Here is a 21,148-nt window from a genome sequence, read left to right as displayed (position 1 = left end):
AAGGTCTTGACCAGGCCAAAAACTTACTGCAGAGTCCCTGGAGTTACTTACTGGGGACCCACTGACTTGGAAGCTCCTCATTCATTAGCAGTCGGGGGAAGTGGAAGGAAGGAAGGAAGCTAAGCTGGTCATGTTCCTCACGATGGGGTCTGGTTGCCTCTTTGCCCCAGCACCCCAAAAGGCTACCAGCTTAGGTAGACATAAAGGGAGAAAGGTGAGGGCAAGACTGGCAAAGGGAGACCTGGGTATGGGGGTCCCTGGAGGGCTCAAGGGCATGTGAAAGGAGGGAAGAAAGTTAGGATGCCCCAGGAGCTGTGAACTGTTGGGTGCTAAGCACATGGTCTTGGTAAGAGGAACCTGCTCCAATCACTCCAATTCAGCACTGTACCATATCTATACATAATTTTATGCTCAATTCAAATTCTAATGGCTAATAGGGCCACTGGAGATTAACTAGATCCGCTTCTTTTACAGGCCCAGAGAGTGAGGCTAAGTGGCTTGCCCAAAGTCTTCCGACTCCCTGCTCTGGTGGCCTCTCACACCATGCTCCCTCTGATGGCTTCCTATCTTTGAATCTTCTTCCACTAGAAGGTTCAGTGTCTAGACCACACATTGCCTGGCTTGGAGCTAGACCTCAAGAGGCCCTCATCGCTGAGGGCTGAAGTGCTCATCATTTACTGGGGAGCCCCTTAGGCAGCTCAGGCAGAGATCCCTTACTGAGGTTTGCAGAAAGACGACTTTAGCAAATCTTTAAGTCATGATCCAGGAATTCAACAACTGAGGTAGTATTTAAAGGGGAGAAAAGCCACTGTTACTGCCTCACCCAGGGGGCTCTGAGACCACGGTGGGTCCCCCATGCCTCAAAGGCTGATTCTGACACCAGAGAGGTCAGAGGCATACAGCAGGAAGGGGTACGGTGCAGGTATGGGGCAGAGAGAGGATGAAGGACACTCCTAAACTTCTAAATATGCCCCACCAGGGACCTTCCACCAGCTGTCCTTTCTGCCCTGGGCTCTCTTTTGGAAGGACTGGAGAAGAGGAGAGGGACAAGGCGTGCAGGGGTCCAGGTCCATCTGGGGCAGTACACAGTGGAAATCAACAGGTGAAAACAAGGGGCAAGTCTGTGGGTGTTGGTGTACCTTGCAAAGCGGGAAGAAGTGTGGTCACTGAACAGGCTTGGGAATGGGTGAGAAGCACCGGTAGACTACTTAGCAGGGGGGGAAATAAATTACTTAAAGTTCTATGATGATATTAAACCAGTGGATATTTTGGTTGAGGAGAACAACGTGAGACATCAGACAGGTCACTTCATCTTTCCTCGACTGTCAAAAACTAAGAGCTTGAACTACATAGTTTCCAAGCCCCTTTGGGTTCAGAAATCCTCTTTCAGATCCAACTGACACTCACAATATATTCCTAAGTAAAAATCTCTTGTCACTCCTTGGAGCTAGTGAGGGCCAGCCTCCATAGCACCTGTAGAATGTTTGGAAACTTTCCAAAGTGTTTTCCCCTCTATCAGCTCACTTGATGCTCAAAATAACCCTGGAAAGTACATATGACAGGTGGTATTCTGTGTGCCCATTATACCAAGAAGAAAAGTGAGATGCAAAAGTCAGTGGCAGAAGCCAGGTGTCCAAGGCTTAGCCCCCCAACCCTTTCTTCCTCTACATCATTCAGATTCAATCATTCTTTTAAGGCAGAGGGAATGGCTCTCTCCATGTAAGTACAGGGGGTGATGGGAGCTAAGTTACCCCCTAGCTTTGGCTCTTTGATTCTGCCCCAGATACCAAGTGACAAGTAGCCCTCCCTGACCTCTTCTCCTAGAAGTACCAGCTGAGATATCCCTTCTTAAGAGTAAGTCCAGAATTAGCATCCAGGGTACTGAGAAGGAAATTTTGAAGTCAGCCTGAGAAAAAGCCTTCCCTGGAGCCAAGTGTCAGAGGAAGGGTAAGTTGAGTCCAAGACCAGAAGACCATGGTTAGAAATGTATTGTATGGTACTGGCTGGGGACCTTCTGGGAAAATTTCCTTTGGAGGTGTTGCAGACAGGGGGTTCTTCTGGGCTAGGTGATGGCTGGAGGATCAGGATCCAGAAAACTTTGGGCCCTGCTTGCCTGAGAACTCAGGCAGATGTCAAGGAAGGGCTAGGGACCCTCGGAAGAGGCCAAGGGCCCTATGGGCCGGGGGCGGGGCCAGCCCACGTGCTGTGCTCGAGGGGCTGCTCAGGAGAACTCATTAGCCCCACAGTGGGGCGGTGACAGAGATGGATTCCAGAGACAGCTGTGTGCTGGAGCCATGTGGTGAGGAGGGGAGGGCGGGGGAACTGATGCCACGGGGGCCACTGTGAATGCAGTGCCACGCCTCCCCCACAAACTCTGCTCCACTCTGCCCCTCCCTCCTCTCCAAGCCTCACTGGAGTCCTAAGCCCACCCACGGCGGCCCCACTCCACCAAAAGTGGCCAGCTTGACCATGTCTCATGCTCAGGGTCATTGCAGGCCCAGGAGGCCTGGTGACCCCCCAGTACCTCTGGGGGATTAAAAGTTAATTACTCCATGACATCTGTACATTTGTCTTTGAGATACTTGTATGCATTGGCTAGATTCAACGTTCACTGGGACATCATAACTACAGCTCATGTCTATATGGCACGTTCAAGTTTACAAAGTGTTTTTCTTTACAACAACCCTGTCGTGGTCCATATTGCAAGTATTGTCACATCCAAAAGGAGAGTGACTTGACCAGGGTCACACAGCAAGTTAATGGGATTAAAATCTAGTCATCACAGACCAGATTCTGCCTTATCTTAAGTAGAAGCTTCATGGGAGTGACCAGGACCTACCTTCTAGCCCTAGCATAGCCAAGCTGGCAAGGAAGCCGCCTCTCCCATACTCTGCTCCTACCCTTCCCCTCAGCCACCCTTCTCTTTCCCCAATCCCCCTGGGCTCGGGCTGCCTCCTCTTCCAGACTCACGTGCAAGCTGGGGTGATAGGTGAGCAGTCCATTGTCACACAGAGTCACGTACTTCTTCTTCCACTCCTTGTTTAGGGACTTGCCACTTCGCTTCAGCAGGATGCCCTGAGAGTAAAGGCAAAATTAAAAAACAAGGAAATGGCAACCAATGTCCCACATGGTGTAGAGAGAAGGAGAAGGGACTGAGGGCTGTTGAACTCCCTCTGGGCAAGGTGATCTTTCACTCAGACCAAGCAGAGGGTGATCTCTCTGAACTCACATTTGGACAGACTCATCCTCAGGGAAGAGGCATGTTTATGGGAAAACATGGCACTCCCTGGACCATGGGCCAGGAAGCAGCTGGGGCTCTCTTCTCTACCTCCCCCACACCCATGGGCAAGGAAGGAATTAGCCTAGCAGAGAAACTTGTGGTGTGGGTTTTGAAAAGCATCTTTGGGGAAAGAGTGAGCAAGATGAAGAAACATGTAGGCATGGCTAAGACCCCTGGTCAATTACTCCCTAAGGATAGAACCCATACATAGTTCTGTGAGGGACCATGAACTCCGCAAACTCACTCATTACCTCACCTCCCTCTCTCCTTTCCCTGCTTAAATCTAGGCTGTTCATACAATCAATGTTTCTGACATCACCCTGAGCAGAGAAGTCACCTTTCAAATGGGTAGGCATGAGGGCAGCATGGTGACTGGCTGCAAAGAATTGTGGGAAAGAGCCCAACTTTTTAAAGATGTCACAGTGATATCTAAAAGCAGACACAGGAGGGCAAGCAGAGGATCCTCACAAAGACTCCCCCAGCTCTTTGCCCAAATCTCAGGTTGGGTTGCCATAGCACAGCAATGGCCCCGAGGCCTCCTCAAAAGTCCCTTGCTCCCCCGTGAGCCTTTCACTTATCTCTGTTCCCTCGCCCTAAAACAGTAGATGAAGACACAAAGTCATGTTGAAGTATGAGAGCTGGGCACTACAGAGAAAGAACAGATGGAACCAGGAATGGGATAGAATGGCAGGGGCCTGAGTGTGCCCAGCACCCCAACCCACTGGCATGTTAGGCCTCCAAAAGCTAGGAGGAAAAAGAGCAGGGTACCTCCTTGGAACAGATTTAGGGGGAGAAGGCAGATAGATCTATGGAGGAGGGGAAGGGAAAGGGCCACATAGTCCCAGAACTGTGAAAACAGCAAGGGAGAGACCAACCCCAGGCCTCCCTCTATGTGGGGAGGTGGACCAGGAGGGATGGAAACTGTCATGGAGATGAAGGTTAGGGAAGAAGTCTACTGTGGACAGAAACTGGACAATTCTTTCTGTCTTTGGCATATCTTGGATTCAAAGGACAAAAAACAGAGTGGATTCAGCACTTTTCTTCTCTTTAGGCTCTTCTGGTAAGAAAGCTGAGCTCTAAGAGCTGAAATTATTTGAACAGTGGTAGTAGGACAAAAGAATTCCTGGCTGGACCTCTGTGAGCATTCTTGGAGGGATATGTGTGTGGGGGTGGCAGTGGGAAGGGGATGGTTTACAGTGTACAGCCAAGCTCCAATCATGACTTCAACATCACTCTTTCATTTTTGAGTTGTTTCCCACCCTCTTCTTCTTAACTCCCAAAAGGATACAGTCAAAGGTGAGATGGGCTCCTCAGCCATTAGGTAGAATATCAAGGACTGGCCTTGTCACAGGTGACCTCACTAGTCAGAAGGAATGGACGCCACTGGGCAGCTGCCTGCTGACTTCATTCAATGATTGGGGTTTGGGGACAGAGGAAAGGAGCAGCAGCGTGCCTCTGGGAGAACTGCCTAGTTGCCTTTTGGCATCCTGATTCTTCCTCTCGGTCGGTGACCTACGGTGTTCCCCAAGCCTCTGTGTCCTGCGGTCTAGCCCCTTCTCTCCCTACACTTGCTCAGCTCATGGGTTCAGCTATCACTTCTATCAAGACAATTCTTAGAGCTCTCTATCCAGCCCCTAGCCTTGCTCTGGGAGCCAATATCGTATCACCAACTGAAGGCGGGACATTTCAAACTGAAGGCATCAGAGACATCTCAACTCAATATGTCCCCAACAGAATTCCTTTTCTTCCCTTCCCATCCCCAAATGCACTCCATCCTCTCCTTTCCTTCCTTCCTGCTTTCTCAAGATACCACCATCTTTCCAGTCATCCAGGTTTGCAACCTGGAAGTCACCCTCCACTCCTGTTCCTCTCCCGACATATCCATTCCATTATCCAACCTTGTTGGTCCTTTCCTACCTGCACAACATCTGGCCCCATCTCTCCATGCACATAGCCACTGCCCTACTTGGAGCCAGCATACCTGGACTAATGCAGCAGACTCCAGTTTGTTTCTTCTTGCCTCCCCTCTCCAATGTCCAGCCTCCAAACAGTCTTGACTGCCAATCCCCTGCCTAATTAGCAAACTCCAAAGGTTTACCTGAGAGCGGATGCTCTTCACTTTTTTTTGGTTCCACTGACCCTTTTGGTAATCTCGTAAAGTCTATGGACCCCATTTCGGAATGCTTTTAATTACATAAAACAAAATATACAGAATCACAAGGAAAAACAATTATATTAAAATATAGTTATCTAAATACATCTAAAAGAAAAAGTTCATAGACCTCAGGTTAAGAATCACTACTCTAGAATCAAATACAAATTCTTCTGTTTGATATTAAAAGCCATTCCCAACCTGGCTCCATCCTATCTTCCCAGCCTTATTACACACTTACAGCGTGTAATTCATGCGCTGTACAGGCCAGTTTGGCTGGCCCTTTTACGATTCTTTGCACATGACTCTCTATCTCCCATCTCCATGCCTTTGCACAGGCCTGGAATGCACTCACTCTTCTCAGACTCCCTACTTTCCTTAAAAACTCTGCTCAAGCAACACTCCTTACATGAGGTCATTCCTGATTCTCCCTGCCCCCACAGCAGGTGTTAGTGCCTCTACTCCAAAATTACCTTATATTATTTGCATGAGAACTTTGCATATTTTTGTATGTATAAATGTTGTCTCCTCTGATAAAACTCAAATTTCTTAAGAATAGGAACTGGGTCAGTTTTGTCTTTGTATCTTCAGGGCCTGACACAAAGCAGGCACTTAATAAATGCTTGTTGATTAACTGACTAAATAAAGGCCTGGCCTGCCATGTGAAGTGTATGTTGAAGATGACAGCAGACAGGGGATTCAACAATCAGCTCAGGCAAAGTGCCAAAATAACAGGCATTCCATTCTCTGAGTGAACATCTGTATGCTGAATGGGAAAGTCAACCTGGTGGTCTCATCTCAGGCTGACCCATCTGACCTCCTCACGCACAGGGGGTCCAAATCCAGCCAGCCTGCAAGCTAAGCACTGTTTTTATGATTCTTAAGTAAAGTTTTACTGTATATATCTAAGTCATTCTTAGCCTGGATTGGACTTTGGGGCTGTAGCCTGCTGACCCCTTTTCTAGTAGGAAGAAAGTTGGAATAGGGAGATCTATCTCTACTTAAACCCATGGGGCCCTAAGTTTCCTTATCTATCTGTAAAATGACAGTGGCCAGGAGGGGGCAGATTTTGGACCAGATCATATATAGGGTCCATTCTAGCTTGAATGTTCTAAATGGGATCTAAATACTCAGTAAAAGACAAACACGGATCTTCCCGAGAACCTCCACTTCTCTGGCTTCTTCACAGGCCTATGCTCTCAAACCAAACAGGTTCCTTGCTGCATCCCCTCTTTGTCCTACATCTGGATGGACTGTCTCTCATGCACCCTCTGCACTCTCTCCTCTTACTCAAGCCTCTGTTTTGCCCCATTTCAAACTAACTTTGTCCTCTTGGTCATAATCACTCACTGCCCAAGTCTCTCTTCCACAGACTCACCACTGTCCCTCTCTGCCACATCTAAGCTCCTCAGAGTCTCATTAGGTCACAGATCACAGACTCTCAGAGTTGGAAGGAACCCAGGCCTCCTTCATCTTTAATCAACCAGGGAACCCAGATTAAGGGACATAAGGTATTCCTGGCTGGGATGCCAGGTCAATATTTGGAGTGGGAAGCCCCTTCTCCTGGCAGAATTCCTTCCTCATCCTGGGCCGCCTTCTTAGGCAGGGGAGTAGATGAGCCAGCAGTCAGGCGGTAATGATGCTCGTTAGCTGAGAGGGCGTGGGATGAGCCCGCCTCAGGCTGCCGCGTAGGAGGCAACTGCAAGATGGGGTCTGGGGACTCAACCTCCCTCCCACTCCCAGGCATTGGCCCAACAGTACTCCCTTCTCCACCTCTCACCTGCTTCAGCCTGGCTTTCTACTCTATCCTGACAGCCCTGGAGGGAGAAGGGAGGAGGCTGAGCTAGGGGAAGGACCTGCTTACCCCTCATCTCTTTCCCACTCTGCCTGCTGCCCCCCCCCCAGCTCCTGCAGCTCAGAAGAAGGAAGAGCTATGGGGGTCCCTGTTCCCCTCCCCAGGCTGGGCTGGGGCTGTGCACGGTGAAGCAGGAAGCAATCTGGGGCGGAATGGAAGCGGTGCGGAGGCGACGGCCCCCAGAGGACCTGTTCCCACCACCCGCCTCCCTCCCAGCTCCGCCAGCCGACTTAATTGCGGAGTCCGGATTGATTGGGAATGCAAATGGTAAATGAAATGCAATCTCTACTCCCAGCAGGAGCCGGGGGGCTGGGGAGGGGGGGAAAGGGGAAGAAAAGGAAATGGGGAGATAGGACAGGAGGGGGGGCAAAGGGGAGGTGCCAGAGCTGAGCCCAGGGAGGACAAGGGCAGGGGTTGGGAAGGGGAAGAAAAGGAAAGGGAAGGATAGGATTAGAGGGAAGTGAAGGGGAGGGATCAGCATCGCATCTGAGGAGGGCAAGGCTGGGCTGTTTGGTGGTCCTGCCACCCCCCTCTGTCCCAGCAAGGCTAGCATTATGATGACTGGCTGGGAAATCCCCAGAGCAGTAAATACGTAGTACACCAGCAACCTCCTCCTTCTCCCCCCCTCAATCACTGCCACTGTCACTAGCACAGCACCAGAAGGTCCTGCCAGGAGGGGTGGGGGTGGGCCCTGTGAGCCAGGACCCTTCCTGAAGATACCCCAGGCCGAGGCAGGTGCAGCAAATGCTCACTGACTCTATGTCTGAATCACGAGCAGGGCCTAGGGGAAGGTGCAGGCTAACGCTATTCCCTTCTCAAATCCAGAGACTTGGGGGGCTGGGTTTGGGTCCTAGCCCTGCCAGTTAGGACCCAGGAGGCCTTGGGAGGCACACTTACCTCTCTAAAAGAGATCTGTAAAATGAAGGGGTGGACTAGCTGACCTCTAAGAAGGACCTTTCCCATTCTACAATTCTGCTATTCTCTCTCTCTCCACACACATTCCTCACCCGCCCGCTCCCCTCCCTCTCCAGGCAGATTTCTGAAAAGCCACAACAGAGGTAATGACTGCAGGTGCCTTCATTTCCACCTGGGGGAGGCATGGAGCAAATATGTAAGGGGGACTCCAGGACCCAAGCCTTGCCCCCTTCCAGGGCTGCTGGGGGTGAGGAGGACCATTTTAGAGGGCTGATATATGGTCTCAGCTATGACTGTGAGGGGATTTGTAAACCTGAGAGCCATACATGAGCACTGGCTGCTATCCCAGAGCACCAGATCTATGGCACTCCCAAATCATTCCCACCTTGCCCCAACACCCACGGGCTGGGCTCACCCTTCTGGGGCCCTCCCCTGACACAGGCAAACGCACACATTCCCCCACCCTTCCCTTCATAGACACAACACTGGGGTGGGGAGTGTTGATCTTACCCTCCCACACAGACATGACACAGGGCCTAATCCTGCCTTCCCCCCCCCCCACATGACACATGTGTATGTGATCTTACCCTTCCATAGAGATACATCACAGGCCTAATCCGGCCCTCCCCCCCAGACACGACACGTGCAGGTGTGATATCTTATCCTCCCCTACAGACACGACGTGGGGGGGGGGGGCAGTGATGGAGGTAGGATCAGAGTCCTGTGTTGGGTTTGTGTAGGGGAGCAGAATTAGCACTCCCTTCCCCCCCCCCCCATACAAACAACAACAGGGGTAGAACTTGTTCCCCATAGACACACCATAAGAGGTGTAATGTCTCTACGCATATATAATGTGGAAGAGGGGAAACTGTGATGCCCTGGCACCCGAGTGCATGTGCCACCCTCCCTACACCACAAGGAGTGCCAAGGGGCTGATTCCCCCACCCCCCATACAGACACAAAAAGCAAACGCTATATACATATATCCCAAAGTATAATGCCACAAACAGCACATAGGAGGCACTCATTATTTGTGGCTGATACACCAGGGTATAAGTAAGTACCCAACCATTCAGCAAGTACTGACTGAGTATCTGAACCATCCCAGCCTAGACCTGCCCAGACAAACCTAATCCATCTAAGCTCTAAAATTCTATAACTTCCCAGCAAATGAAGCCCACGAGTGTCACCTGCTGGACAGAAAGACAATAATAAACAGCTTAGGTGATGAATTCGAGGTTGGCAGCAAAACACCAATCAGCACAAATGAACTTTTGAACAACCCCAGAATTCAAGGCTTGGACCATACAGCCCTATAAGGTCACATACACAATCCTAGTGTCTCTGTGAGCTGAGGTCCCAAAAAACCTGCCCTGCAAAGTCTTGATACTCGACGAACCAACCACACACTGGCGGTGCCAAGTCCACTAGACACAAACATTCTGACTCACAAGGCCCAGATGCTCTCGCCCTGGGGATGCTTGGCTACCCTGGCCACACCAAGGGCTCAGGTCTTAGGCAGTCTACCTCGTCACCTGGATCTCATATTCACTTTATAGAAACCATCCCTGTTTTAGTCTCCTATTGGTGACTCCTGCTGGAATTTCTAATTTCTATTCTTAGATACAGAGTTCATGATGCCCTGGACCCACCAGACCCTTGGAAGGTTTTGTCCCTGCAAACCTATGGATACTGCCCCCTGCACATATACAGCTACTAGGTAACCTTTAGCAAAGGGCTTCACCCAAAGGAAAGGGGTATGAGGTGGGAGAGTCCTGAGCTGAGCAGCAGGGGTAGCCTGCACTGCTACACGGTGATTGGTGGAAATGGGAGAAGGCAGACAGGGCTGATCTCCCAGCTGAACATAGGGTTCCTATAGTTGAAATCAGCCTATGGGCCTGACTCTGAATCCAAGGGTCAACTCCTCCTCTCCCCATGGAAATCTATCTCTCAGAAGACATGCATTTCTTCTGCGACTTTTCCCCTGCAAGGCTAGTCTTAATATTTACTTCATAAATAAACATAATATAATAATATAAATAAATAAACATAATAACTTCACTAGGGTAATTGGGAGGGAGGGAGGGATCATGTCTCCACCCATCTCAGCTACCCAGCTCTTAACTGCCAGGAACAGGGGACCACAGCCCAGCAGAGGCACAGCCTGTTGCTGCCCCCCTGTGGCTACTGCAGGCACAGCAATCGGGGATTCCAAAGACTGCCCCCCCAAGGCAGACTTGTCCATGGAGAAGCCTCAGTGGGAAGTTGCCAAAGAACCCGGCAGGAATTCCAGCCAATGGGGCAGTGGAATCACTGCCCAGGGCTGCCCTTTCCCTGCTCTCTGCCTCCCATTTTCCCCTTGGCTCTCTGGAAAAGGTGTTGGGTTGATGGCATCCTAAGGACAGGAAGCTAATGGACAGGCCAATGTTACATTGGTGCCCTTGAGCAGGTAGAACCACCAGAGGAAGGCCTCTGGTCACAAAGTGTAGGAGAAGGGCAAAGAGGGGTCTGGATTTGTGGAAGGAGCATCCCCATACAGATGACTTCATAAATCCCTCTAAGGACCCCAAGTTTCAGCAAGGCCACGTTTGCTCTAAGTAGGCAGTGACAAAGAGGCAGACAGCACTTGCATGGGAGAGAGTGAGTGCAGACATCACCTCCTTACACTCAGCACAATGCCTAGTAACACAGAAGGTGCTTAATAAACGTTGACTGAATGGAAGAATGAATGGAGGGGGAGCCCTTTCTCCCCTATATTAGCCCACAGTGCTCTGCTTGAAGGCTCAGGGAAAGAGCCTGACCCCCGAGGCCCTAAGGCCAGGCCCACTGTCTTCCCAGCCCTCCTCCCAGCCCTGGCCTCTCCGAAGGATGGAACAGTGAAATGCAAACCTGTTTGATAGGGATGGCTCGCCCACTGCCAATACTGTCCACCTTGCACTCCAGCGCTTTCTTGTCCCGATCCAGATCGGCGCCCTTTCGAGACTGGAAGAGAAGAGACACAGGTGCATCAGCAGCAGCCCAGGGAGGATGAGACAGGATCGGCCCACTCAAATGCCTGGCTCCCTCCCTCTTTTCCTCCCTCTTCCTGGGCAGGGTCTGGCCGTGGGTTGGGGGCAGGGGGCGGCGGGAAGAGGGAAGGAAATGACACCACGAGTATTCCAACGGGTTTATTCTTACACACGGCACCATACAGAGCAGCACAGGTCACTGGGCCAGGGCTGCCTCTTACAAAAGAGCAAGGACACGAGATACCGAGGGCACAATGAGCGCACAGCCCGGGGAGGGGTTAGGGTCAGGGTGGTCGGGAAGGGGGTGGTGGCTGGCAGCGCAGGGCACAACATCGGGGGGAGTAGAGTCCAGGAGAGAGCGGGCAGGTGGCCCGTCTACAACAGACACCGGGCACGGTGCACCGGGCACGCCAGCATGGCTGGAGGGGCTTGGTGGACGGAGAAAGAGGAGAGAGAGAGGCGAGGATGAGGGCTGGGTGCCCCCCACTGGGCTCCCAGGACACAGTCCACCCGAATTCGGCTCCTAGGAAATAGGGGGAGGCCAGAAAGAGGGGGAAAAAAGGCAAGCGGCGGCGTCCGGAGCAGGAGCAGCAGTAGTCCATGCAGGAAGGAGCAGGAGGAAGGAAGGGGCAGGAAAGCTTCTCCCCCCAGGAGCAGCTGGGCTGAAGCAGGCGCTTGGACTCCCCCATCCCCTCTGGGGCCGCCATCACGCTGGCCTGGCCGACGGGCGTGGGGCTGAGCTCCCTTCTTCTCCATGCAGTGAGCCTGGCGCTGCGGTGTCCAGCCGGCCCTGGTCCCCCCAGGCGCCCCGCAGCTGCTGGCTCCAGTGTTCCTAGCCTTCCCTGGGGGGTGGGGGTTAGTTACAAAGGTTCCTGTGGGTCTCTGGAGTGGGGAGCACGGCGGCCGCTTCTCATCTGAGAGCAGTCCCAAGGCCCGGCCCGCCTCCGGCCCCGTACAGGGGGGAGAATGTCCAGAGGTGCTGTGTCACCACCTGGTCTTCTAATTTGGAAGGAGTTGGAAAGGCCTTTTTGTTGATGAAAAGTTGGAAACAGTGGCACATATCTGCAAATATCGAAAGAATAAAGATTTTGGCAAGTTATACTCAAGCCCGGCACGGAGTTGGCCGGCCCTGGAGAGGGCAGACCGAGGCGCCGGGAAAAGGAGGCAGCGGAGAGCAAAGAGGAGGAGGAGGCGGTGGTAGCGGTGGTGGTGGTGGTGGTAGTGGTGGTGGTGGAGGCACCCCTGCTGGGAAGACCTGGGGCAGCTGCACCAGGGGCCAAGCGTCCATCTCAACAGGAAATTTTCGCCACTTGGTGGCCTGAGCTCCCATCCCTCCAGCTCTGTCCTGCCCAGGGTTACCAAGAGCCAAGGGGGCAGGGGGGGGAGCCAAGGGGCTGAGCGAGACAAGCCCAGCCAGAGGGAGCAGGAAGAACAGATTGGAAAACGAAACAGTCCAAGAGCAAATCGTCGCCACAGGCAGCCCGCCTAACCCTTTGCCAACCACCGCTTGGGTGCTCCCTGGGCTACACGGCCCCTGGCCCATCCTCACCCCACTAACCCTTCATCCCAGTGAAGGGGTGGGTGGGACCGCTGCCACCAGGTTCCCCAGACAGGTGGGGCACTTAGGGCGGTCGGGGACTGGCCCAGCCCCCATTGGTGAGCAAAGGAATTCCAAAACAAAATGAGCATGTGAGGTCATGGGGGGCAGAGGGGGTCAGGGAAGGGGAGTGGGTAGAGAGGATCGACGGCAACGGCGAGCAGGAAGGTCACGAGGGCACTGGCAGCACAGCAGGCAGAATCATGGAAACAATGGCAAGGTACATTGCGAGGACGTCTTTCCACGAGCAGGGGTCTCGAGGGAAGGATGATGATGGTAGGGGAGGGGGCGATCACCCTGAGTAGTGATGATGTGTGGGTGAGGTCCCACAGGGTGCACCCACCGTGACAGACAAGCACGAGGTCACCCGGAGACAATGGTGCAAAAACTGAGGTCGCCATGGAAACGGTGGAAAGGAAACGAGGTCGCCATTGCAGAGATGGAGAAAATGGGAGGAGCGCCCGGTCTCGAAGAGGAGGCGAGGGCAGGGTGTGACATTATCACCGACAGCCAAGAGGACAAAGTGTGAGGTCACCACGGCCAGGACAGCAGAGAGTTGTGAGATGGGAAGGAGAGAGCAGGAGCACGCCATGGTCATTGAGGAGGGTCATGGAGCTGGATCATGGGAGGTAGGGGAGGTGGGGATGATGGTGGGACAGGATGGGAGAGAAGAAGAATGGTGTCAAAGGCCCAATGGAGGATGTCAAGGAACAGGGTGTCAGGCGCGTGAGTACAGGCAAACAGCGGTATTTACAACACTGGCGGCAACAGTGACGGTGGCAGCGGTGGTGGTGGTGGCAGCAGCGGCAGCAGCAGCGGCAGCAGGGAAAGGGGGCACAGGAGCAGGCAGCCACCAGGGCTGTTTATTTCACAAGGACCAGGAAAAAAAAGGGGAAGGGGAGGCAGAGAGTTTAGCTGGGGGTGAAGGACAGGGGAAGTGCAGTAAGCGGGAGCTGTCAGCACGAAGACCACTTAGCAGAGCATGAGGGGAAGCGGCGGGGGGGTAGGGGAATGGGAATCGGGGGCACACCGCAGAGACAAGCTGGAGAGCAGCAGGAAATCTGGAGGATAAGGGGAGTGGGGGGGGGGGCTAGATGAAGGACTGGGTCTTTGGAAACCCTGGCCCTGGGCAAGGTTCCTGAGAGCCCAGGTGGAACCGGGCCTGGCTGGCTGGACACAGGGCCAGGCTGGGAGTCAAAACTCTAGGATTCAGGAAGAGACGCACAGAGTGACGCGGAAGGACAGATTGCCTGGTGGTCGGTGATATTCCCTTCCCTCTCCTCCCCAAATCCATATGGCAAGCTCATGTATCTTTGAGCTGTGACCCCAGCAATGGTCCAGGGTGCAAGCCAGAGGGTTTGGCCTTGGGGGCCAGGAACTGGCAATGGGGGTGGGGCAGAATGGAGGGGAGAGCCACAGGGTCAGCACAAGATTGCAGGGAGCCAGTGTCTGTAAATGGAGATGGCAGCAGGACCTCTGTGTCCACGTACATCTGCGTATTTCGAGTGTAAGAGGAGGAATGAGCCCATGTGGGAGTGGGTGCAGGAGAGGCAGGAGGCCTAAGCACTAAGAAATCATTTTCAAGAGCATGGGGAAGGAAGTGTATGTTAATTCTACCTGATGTAGCATGGTATGATTGGGAGAACAAAAAAGCTCTGGGTTAGCCCTGAGAACACCTGGGTTCTAAGTCCTGGCTCTTAAGCACATCCAGTTTACTGCTTTCTGCCTCAGTCTCTCCATCTGCAAAACAAATACCCTCAGTCTCTAACATCCCTTCCAGCTCCATCTAAGTCTTTATTATGGGAGGAAAGGGGAGGTTCTAGGCATATTAAGATAGGAGAGCTGCATGTGTGTCGATGAGGGGAGGGGCAAGAGATGAGGATCTTTGGTGTGTCTGGGATGAGGGCCAGCCAGGCAGGTGAGTGATGTCTACAAGGAAGCTGGAAAATGCCCCTGCAGAGTGTGTGTGTCTAAGTGGGTGGAAGGGACTCTCCTCAGGCGAGGAGCTCAGCCTCCTGCCTCACAAGGCCAGCCTCTTGCGGTCCCTGACCATCTCCCTTCTCCTGGGCTCAGCCTGGCCTGTTCAGAGAGTGGGGCTCTGGGAGAGGGTGGGGGAAGGGAGAGGCAGGGCCACATACCGTGAAGATGTTGGATCGTCGCTTGGACTGCTTGCGGATGGGTGTGGGGGTGGAGGAAGCAGCGATGGTCTCGATGCGCAGCTCCCGCTGGCTGATGCTGGGGGTGGAGGGGACGGAGGATGAGTAGTCGCTGAAGGCGCTGCTGCCGCCATTCGTGGCCTGAGGACAGAGAGTGCTGGTGAGGGGGACTTAGGGAGCTCTAGGATGGGTACTGTGGTTGGAGTGGGGGACAGTGGGGAAGGAAAGCTGACCTTTAAACTGTGGAGCCTGGAAGCTATGGGCAGAACTCCTCTGGCCTAAATACTAGCTTCCCACCCAGAGTGTGGAGATTGGGAATCAGATGACCTAGGTCTGAAACTCGACCGACATTATTTATGTGACACTGGGCAAACCTCTCTCTGCACTCAGTCTCCTCATCTGTAAAGGAGCCTCCAAGACTGTGTTCCTATGACCATACTAGGCTGTGGAGAGGACAGAGTTCCTAAAGTGAGTGATCAAGGGGAAGGCGGGGGGAGAGAGAAGCAAAAAGGCAGATAGTTCAGTCCTATCCTCAACAAAGGCTAGGCCCCCAGAAGGCTCATTCTGTCTCCCAAATTCTCCTATTAGAGCAGGATTGCTTTTCCAAAGCTGACGTCTAGTGTCATCTGCACTAATACTCAGGGAGTGGCCCCAGAAGGGAGTTTAGCTGGAGCAAAATGAGCCTTGGTCAGTATCATAGGACAGAAGCAGAATTCAAAAGGTCAATCCTGTTGTCTCTGCCCTCTCGACTGGGGAGTGTGTATATGGGTGGGGAAGTGTGCATGGGACTGGGACCGCCTGGAGATCTTTAATATGTCTCCTCCCAAATCATATGGGGACAGCCAGAGAGAAGTGGCCCGGGGAGAGCCAAGGACCAGATGGGAAGTGGAACAGAGAAGTGTCAGGCTTCTGATCTGAGTCCTAGATGCATGGCAGGGACTGGATGGATGGAAAAGCAGAAAAGAATACAGGACAGAAACAGAATGGTTTCCCCAGACAGATGCCAAAGGTCAAAGGAGATGAATGGTTTTCAAGAGAAGAAAAGGAGATGATCCTACATTGTAGGATTCTATGGTTCTAAGAACCATATTAAAACATTCTCTAGGGTTGTGAGTGGAAAAAGTTTATGAAGCCCTGCTTTAAATCACTAATAAGAAGAAAAAGCACATTAAAAGAACTCTGAGGTTTCACCTCCCACCTGGCCTATTGCCCAAGAAGACAAAAGGTGAGAAAAATCAATGGCGAGGCAGCGAGGCATGATGGACAGGTAGTTGGCATCAGAGTCAAGAAGACCCATATTCAAGTTCTGCCCCCCCACTTTTTACTGGCTGTGTGACAGTAGACAAATCATCTAGCTTCTCAGCATCCTAGACAATTCTCTCTGCCTATAAATCTGCACAGGTGAAATCACAGGTCCAGCCAGGAAAATAAATCCATGAAGGCCAATATATGAACATGCTGTTGATGGAGCTGGAAAAGGATCCACTTATTCTGGAAAACAACTTGAAACCATTGGAGAAAAGTCACCAATCATATTTCTTTTTTACCTAGCAATCCCATTACTGGCCATTTGCCCCAAGGTAAATGAGAAAAGACAGAAGAAAATGCCAAAATATTTACAGATGCATTTGGTTTTTTTTGCCATAGCAGAAACTGGAAACAAAGTGGGAGCCTGCTAACTGGGTAATATCTGAACAAATTGGGGGAGATGAAAGTGATGGAATACTACCATCCCATAAGAAATGACAAAAATGAAGGGAGAATTGACAGAAACTTGGGGATACCTACATCGACCTGCAGGAGGCAAAAATAAGAACCAAGAGAACAATCTAAGAATGACCACAATAAGGTAATGGAAGAAAACCCTCTAAAAGACATTCAAACTCAGTTCAATGCAATGGCTAATTCTGGTTCCAGAACAGGAGACTGATGATGACAATGCTATATGCCTCTTTCTTCCCGGCAGAGGGGGTGGAATACAGACTCAGAAAGGAGTATATTAGATACCAACAATCTATCAGGATGTTTTGCTTAACTCTATGCCTTAGTTACACCAGGAGGGTTTTAGTGGGGGTTGTCTTGGAAAATGATTGAAATGTATAAAAAAAAAATTTTTTTAAAGAAATAGAAAAGGTGATAAGGTATTAATCTAAGGGTAGTGCCTTGATTCAGGAGTGAAGGAGGACAGGCTGCATATTAAGTTCTCATGGGTTGATCAGACTATTCTTTGACTTGAATGTATGCTGAACCAGCATCTTCACTACCAGCTCTCATGGCAAAAGAAATGACTGAAAGACTGGGTTGTGTATTCTCTGAGTTTTTTTTCTCCCCATTGGCTGGGAGCTACCCTGAGATTGAGAAGAGATTATCTAGCAAGAGAAACTCTTGCCCTTTTTCTTCTCACCCATGTAGGGACAATCACAGGGCTACTCCCATCCCATTTTTCAAGAAAATGGTGCCTCCCCTCCAAGCAACTAAGTTATCATTTGAAAGCTAGGTAGAGTACTCAGGGCACCAACAGGGAGGGCCCACAAGTGGCTAGTCCACTGGAATATTTAAATGAGCTAGCTCTGCGACCCAATCCCACCTGAGTCACTTCTGTTCACTGGTACAGAAAGAGACAGAAAGAGGGGCAGAGGTTGGGAGAGGCTTGGGATGAGGAAATATAGTCATGACAAGTCATACTGGTCCATGTGCCATGGGCTAAGGAGAAAAAAAATTGAGTCAAAAATAGAAGAAAACAGAATTTGGAACAAAAACAATAAAAAAACAAACAAAACAATGATACTGGGCGGCTAGGTGGCACAGTGAATAGAACACTGGCCCTGGAGTCAGGAGGACCTGAATTCAAATCCAATCTCAGACACTTAACACAAAAAACTAGCCATGTGACCTTGGGCAAGTCACTTAACCCCAAATGCCCTCCAAAAAGTAAAGCAAAGCAAAACAAAACAATGATACTTCAAAAAATTTCATATGTGATTGGGAAATATTTAACAAAATAAATAAAAAATATTTTAAAAAAAAAGAATAGAGGAAAAAAGTTTAAATGGAGTGACTTAAGGTTTGAGGGGTTCAAAAGTATCTCACCCATTGATTCCACCATTAACCATTCATTCCTTTGTGTTAAGCACTGCCCTTTTTTTTCCTTTTAACATGCAAAGATTTCTGAGAAGAGTTAGAAGTTAAATCCCTAAAGGCTTTGTGTGGAGTGAGGTTACCAGATGCTTTCTCCCTAATAGGAAAAATAGTTCTTAGGGAAATAGTTTCATAGTGTGCTGGTTCCACCAGATGTCTGTGTTCTCATAGCATAGTGATCTGGGATTAAAAGCTGGAGAAAGGAAGGAGTTGGAGATACTTTGGGGGGAAAGGGTGATAGCACAGACTGCAAAGAGGGGGCATGGTAAATGGTAAAAGCCAAATGGAATTCTAGCCTTGCAAATGATTCTCCGAAAATCATGCTTGGGGGCAGGCTGTAGCAGAGGACATGTTTATAGGGCAGCAGACATAGAGGCAAGCCTGGCGGGTGTGTATCAGTGGGATAAAGCAGGGTACAGAATGGGGATGGACAAGTGGACAGAAGGTCAAGGGCCCACACCTGGTTGATGTGCACAGCTGGGATGGAGGCGGCAGACACGGCCGAGTGGCTGGGTGAGTTGGGTAGTGACTTGCAGGGCCCAATGGCTAACTGCTGCTTCTTCCGCAAGGCCACCACCTTCTGCGCCACTGCAGGGGACAGCATAGTCAAGTTACCTCCTCTGGGAGAAAGGGGAAAGCCCACCTTAAAACCTCCCCTAGAACAGCCGGCCACAGCAACCCACCAGCCAAGCCTTCCTGCACCCCTCATTGGAGGGAAGAGAGGATGCTTCTCTCTAGCTCTCAAGCCCAGCCCCATGCCCAATGTTACCATCCTGGAAGACACGCTCCACATTGAGGCCGTAGGTCGCGCACGTCTCATAGTAGGTGCAGCGCTTCAGGTCTGTGGAAAGTTTGCGGGCCCGGCTGTCATCGATCACCCGGGGGTTAGCAGCACTGATAGCGTCTGATGGGTAGTGTCGGGGAGAGGAAGAAAAAGAGTCAAGCTTGGTGAGAAGCTGAAATACATACAGGAAGGAAAGGGCATTTGGTTGTGGGAGGGACAGACAGAGCTATCTCTAGGGGACTAGTGGAACACACCTCCCATTTCTCAACAGGGTGAATTACAAATTGGAACTAGACAAATGTTGTCAGCTATGGCCAAAGCGTTGGTCTGTTTTGCAGTTAGAAGGGAGGATTCTGTCAGTGTGTTAAAGAGTGGGGTGGGCTATGAGAAGAGTCACTGGGAAATGATGGATATGTTTCAGAAAGGCATCAATAAAATACTTCAAAAAAGGAAGGCATGGAAATGGAAGTCAGGCGATTTGGACTCTTCTGCCAAATGCACCATTTTCTGTGACCTTATGCAAATCACTATTTCTCTGGACCTCAGTTTCCTCTGCTTCAAAATCTTTTCTAGCTGCATAACCCTCTGAATCTGTGTCAACTGCGGAAGACGAGACATGTGAGGGTGGGAGGACAGGAAATGAGGAAAAAGAGGTTTTAGCTATGGGGTGGGCAGCTCAGGAAGGATGATGTGATGGGGCCCAAGGCAAGGTTCATCTGTCCATTGACTTAAGTTCTGTCCAGAAGATTAGTTAACTGTGGCTCATTCCCATGATTCCTGCCCTGGGATAAATACACCCTTCCCTTCCATGGACCCACTGCCTCAGTCAAATCCTGCCAAACCCTAGGGGACTCCTCTGGATTTTCTTCCCTAGCCCAGCCTCCCCAGCCTCACCCTGAGTGCCCACCAGGACCATGGGCACCTCGCTGGCGCTACGGTAGCTGCAGAGCCGAAGGAAATAGTTGTACACTGTCTGGAAGCTGATCTCATCCTCCAGGCTGAACACGAACACCACGGCATCCACCCAGGCAGCAAACTGTGGTGGGGAAGAACAAGGCACGTCACCCCAATGTCCGAAGGCTGAAAAGTTGCCCAGGCCAGGCCTGTTTGAGTCCCTCAGTCTTGTCTTTTCTAGAGCTCACCCTCCCGAGAAAGGGTCATGGAATCACGGAACTAAAAGTCAGGAGACCTGCATCTCGAGCCTTGGACAAGACACAAGGTGTCTTCTAAGCCTCAGCTGTACAATGTGGCAATTAGGGGCCCTACCAACCTGAGAAGGGAAAGGTGATACATGTGAAAGCACAAATACCACACAAGGAAGTATTTCTCTCCCTTTGGTAGGAAGGTGAGGGACAACAGGTGTGGGTGGACACTACATGCATTATAGGGCAGGGTCAATCAATAAACATTTATTGAATGCTTCCCATGTGCCAGGCACCGTGCTAAGCACAGGAGATACAAAAAGAAAAAAAAAGGCAAAAGACATTCCCTATCCTCAAGGAGCTCATAATCAATAACAAGCAAACAAAAATGTATAAACAAGCTATATGGGGAGGCCAGGTGGTGCAGTGAATAGAGCACCGGTCCTGGAGTCAGGAGGACCTAAGATCAAATCCAGCCTTGAACACTTAACACAAAAACTAGCCGTGTGTCCTTGGGCAAGTCCCTTAACCCCAACTGCCCTCCAAAAAAAATAAAAAAGCAAAAAACAAACCAGTTATAGGCAGGGAAAAGAGGAGATCACTAGAATGGAGAGGGATTGGTTGGGAAAGGCTTCCCATAGAAGGTGGGACTTTAGTTGGGCCCTGAAGGAAGCCAGGGAAGGTAGCAGGCAGATATGAGGAGGGAGAGTGTTTCAGGCACGGGGGACAGTCAGAGAAAATACTCAGTGCCGAGAGATGGAGTGTCTTTTCTGTGGAACAGCCAGAAGATCAGTGTTATGAATCAGAGTCCATGGCATAAGGTGTGAGAAGACTGGACAGGTAGGAGGGGCCTGGGCCATGAAGGGCTTTGAGCAAACAGAGAATTCTGTGTCTATCACTACCTGCTCTTTTTGCTCAACTGGTTCTCTTGGCAGGGGTTGTCAGGGGAGGGGGAGAGAAATCAGAAATGGTTGTGATGTAGAAAAACATAAAGCATCAACGTAAACAAACATCACCATCCTCTCACCCCCCCTAAAATCCCTATCTCTAGCTGGAAGCCTGGAGAGGTAAAGAAGGAAAGGAGGAGGGGGAGAGGGGATGAAAAGGAGGAGAAGAGGGGG

General features: G+C 51.1%; 2 protein-coding genes across 3 annotated transcripts in view; both read right to left on the bottom strand.

The window, feature by feature from the left end:
* Positions 1-19,957, bottom strand: part of LOC138157980 (arf-GAP with GTPase, ANK repeat and PH domain-containing protein 3) — a 35,084-nt gene extending 15,127 nt beyond the window's left edge. The window contains exons 1-6 of one of the 2 annotated variants that reach the window (XM_069083798.1): positions 19,780-19,957; positions 18,871-19,005; positions 18,562-18,689; positions 14,946-15,104; positions 11,092-11,184; positions 2,971-3,075 (exon numbers count right to left, since the gene is read on the bottom strand). In XM_069083798.1, the coding sequence (XP_068939899.1) occupies positions 2,971-3,075; positions 11,092-11,184; positions 14,946-15,104; positions 18,562-18,689; positions 18,871-19,005; positions 19,780-19,801 (642 nt within the window). In that variant the 5' untranslated portion in view covers positions 19,802-19,957. The remainder of the gene's footprint in view (positions 1-2,970; positions 3,076-11,091; positions 11,185-14,945; positions 15,105-18,561; positions 18,690-18,870; positions 19,006-19,779) is intronic. The other variant, XM_069083808.1, reaches the window with a different exon arrangement.
* An 859-nt stretch (positions 19,958-20,816) lies between these two features.
* LOC138157988 (arf-GAP with GTPase, ANK repeat and PH domain-containing protein 2-like) overlaps positions 20,817-21,148 on the bottom strand; it is a 4,455-nt gene continuing 4,123 nt past the window's right edge. The window contains exon 3 of the mRNA XM_069083821.1: positions 20,817-21,148. This exon is cut by the window's right edge and continues 65 nt beyond it. Coding sequence (XP_068939922.1) covers positions 21,040-21,148 — 109 coding nt within the window. The 3' untranslated portion in view covers positions 20,817-21,039.

This window comes from Petaurus breviceps, unplaced genomic scaffold (assembly GCF_028583685.1).
Source record: "Petaurus breviceps papuanus isolate PSGF00001 unplaced genomic scaffold, PetGlider_PUasm1.0 115, whole genome shotgun sequence".
NCBI classification, from domain to species: domain Eukaryota; kingdom Metazoa; phylum Chordata; class Mammalia; order Diprotodontia; family Petauridae; genus Petaurus; species Petaurus breviceps.
This window is presented reverse-complemented; position numbering and strand designations above follow the sequence as displayed.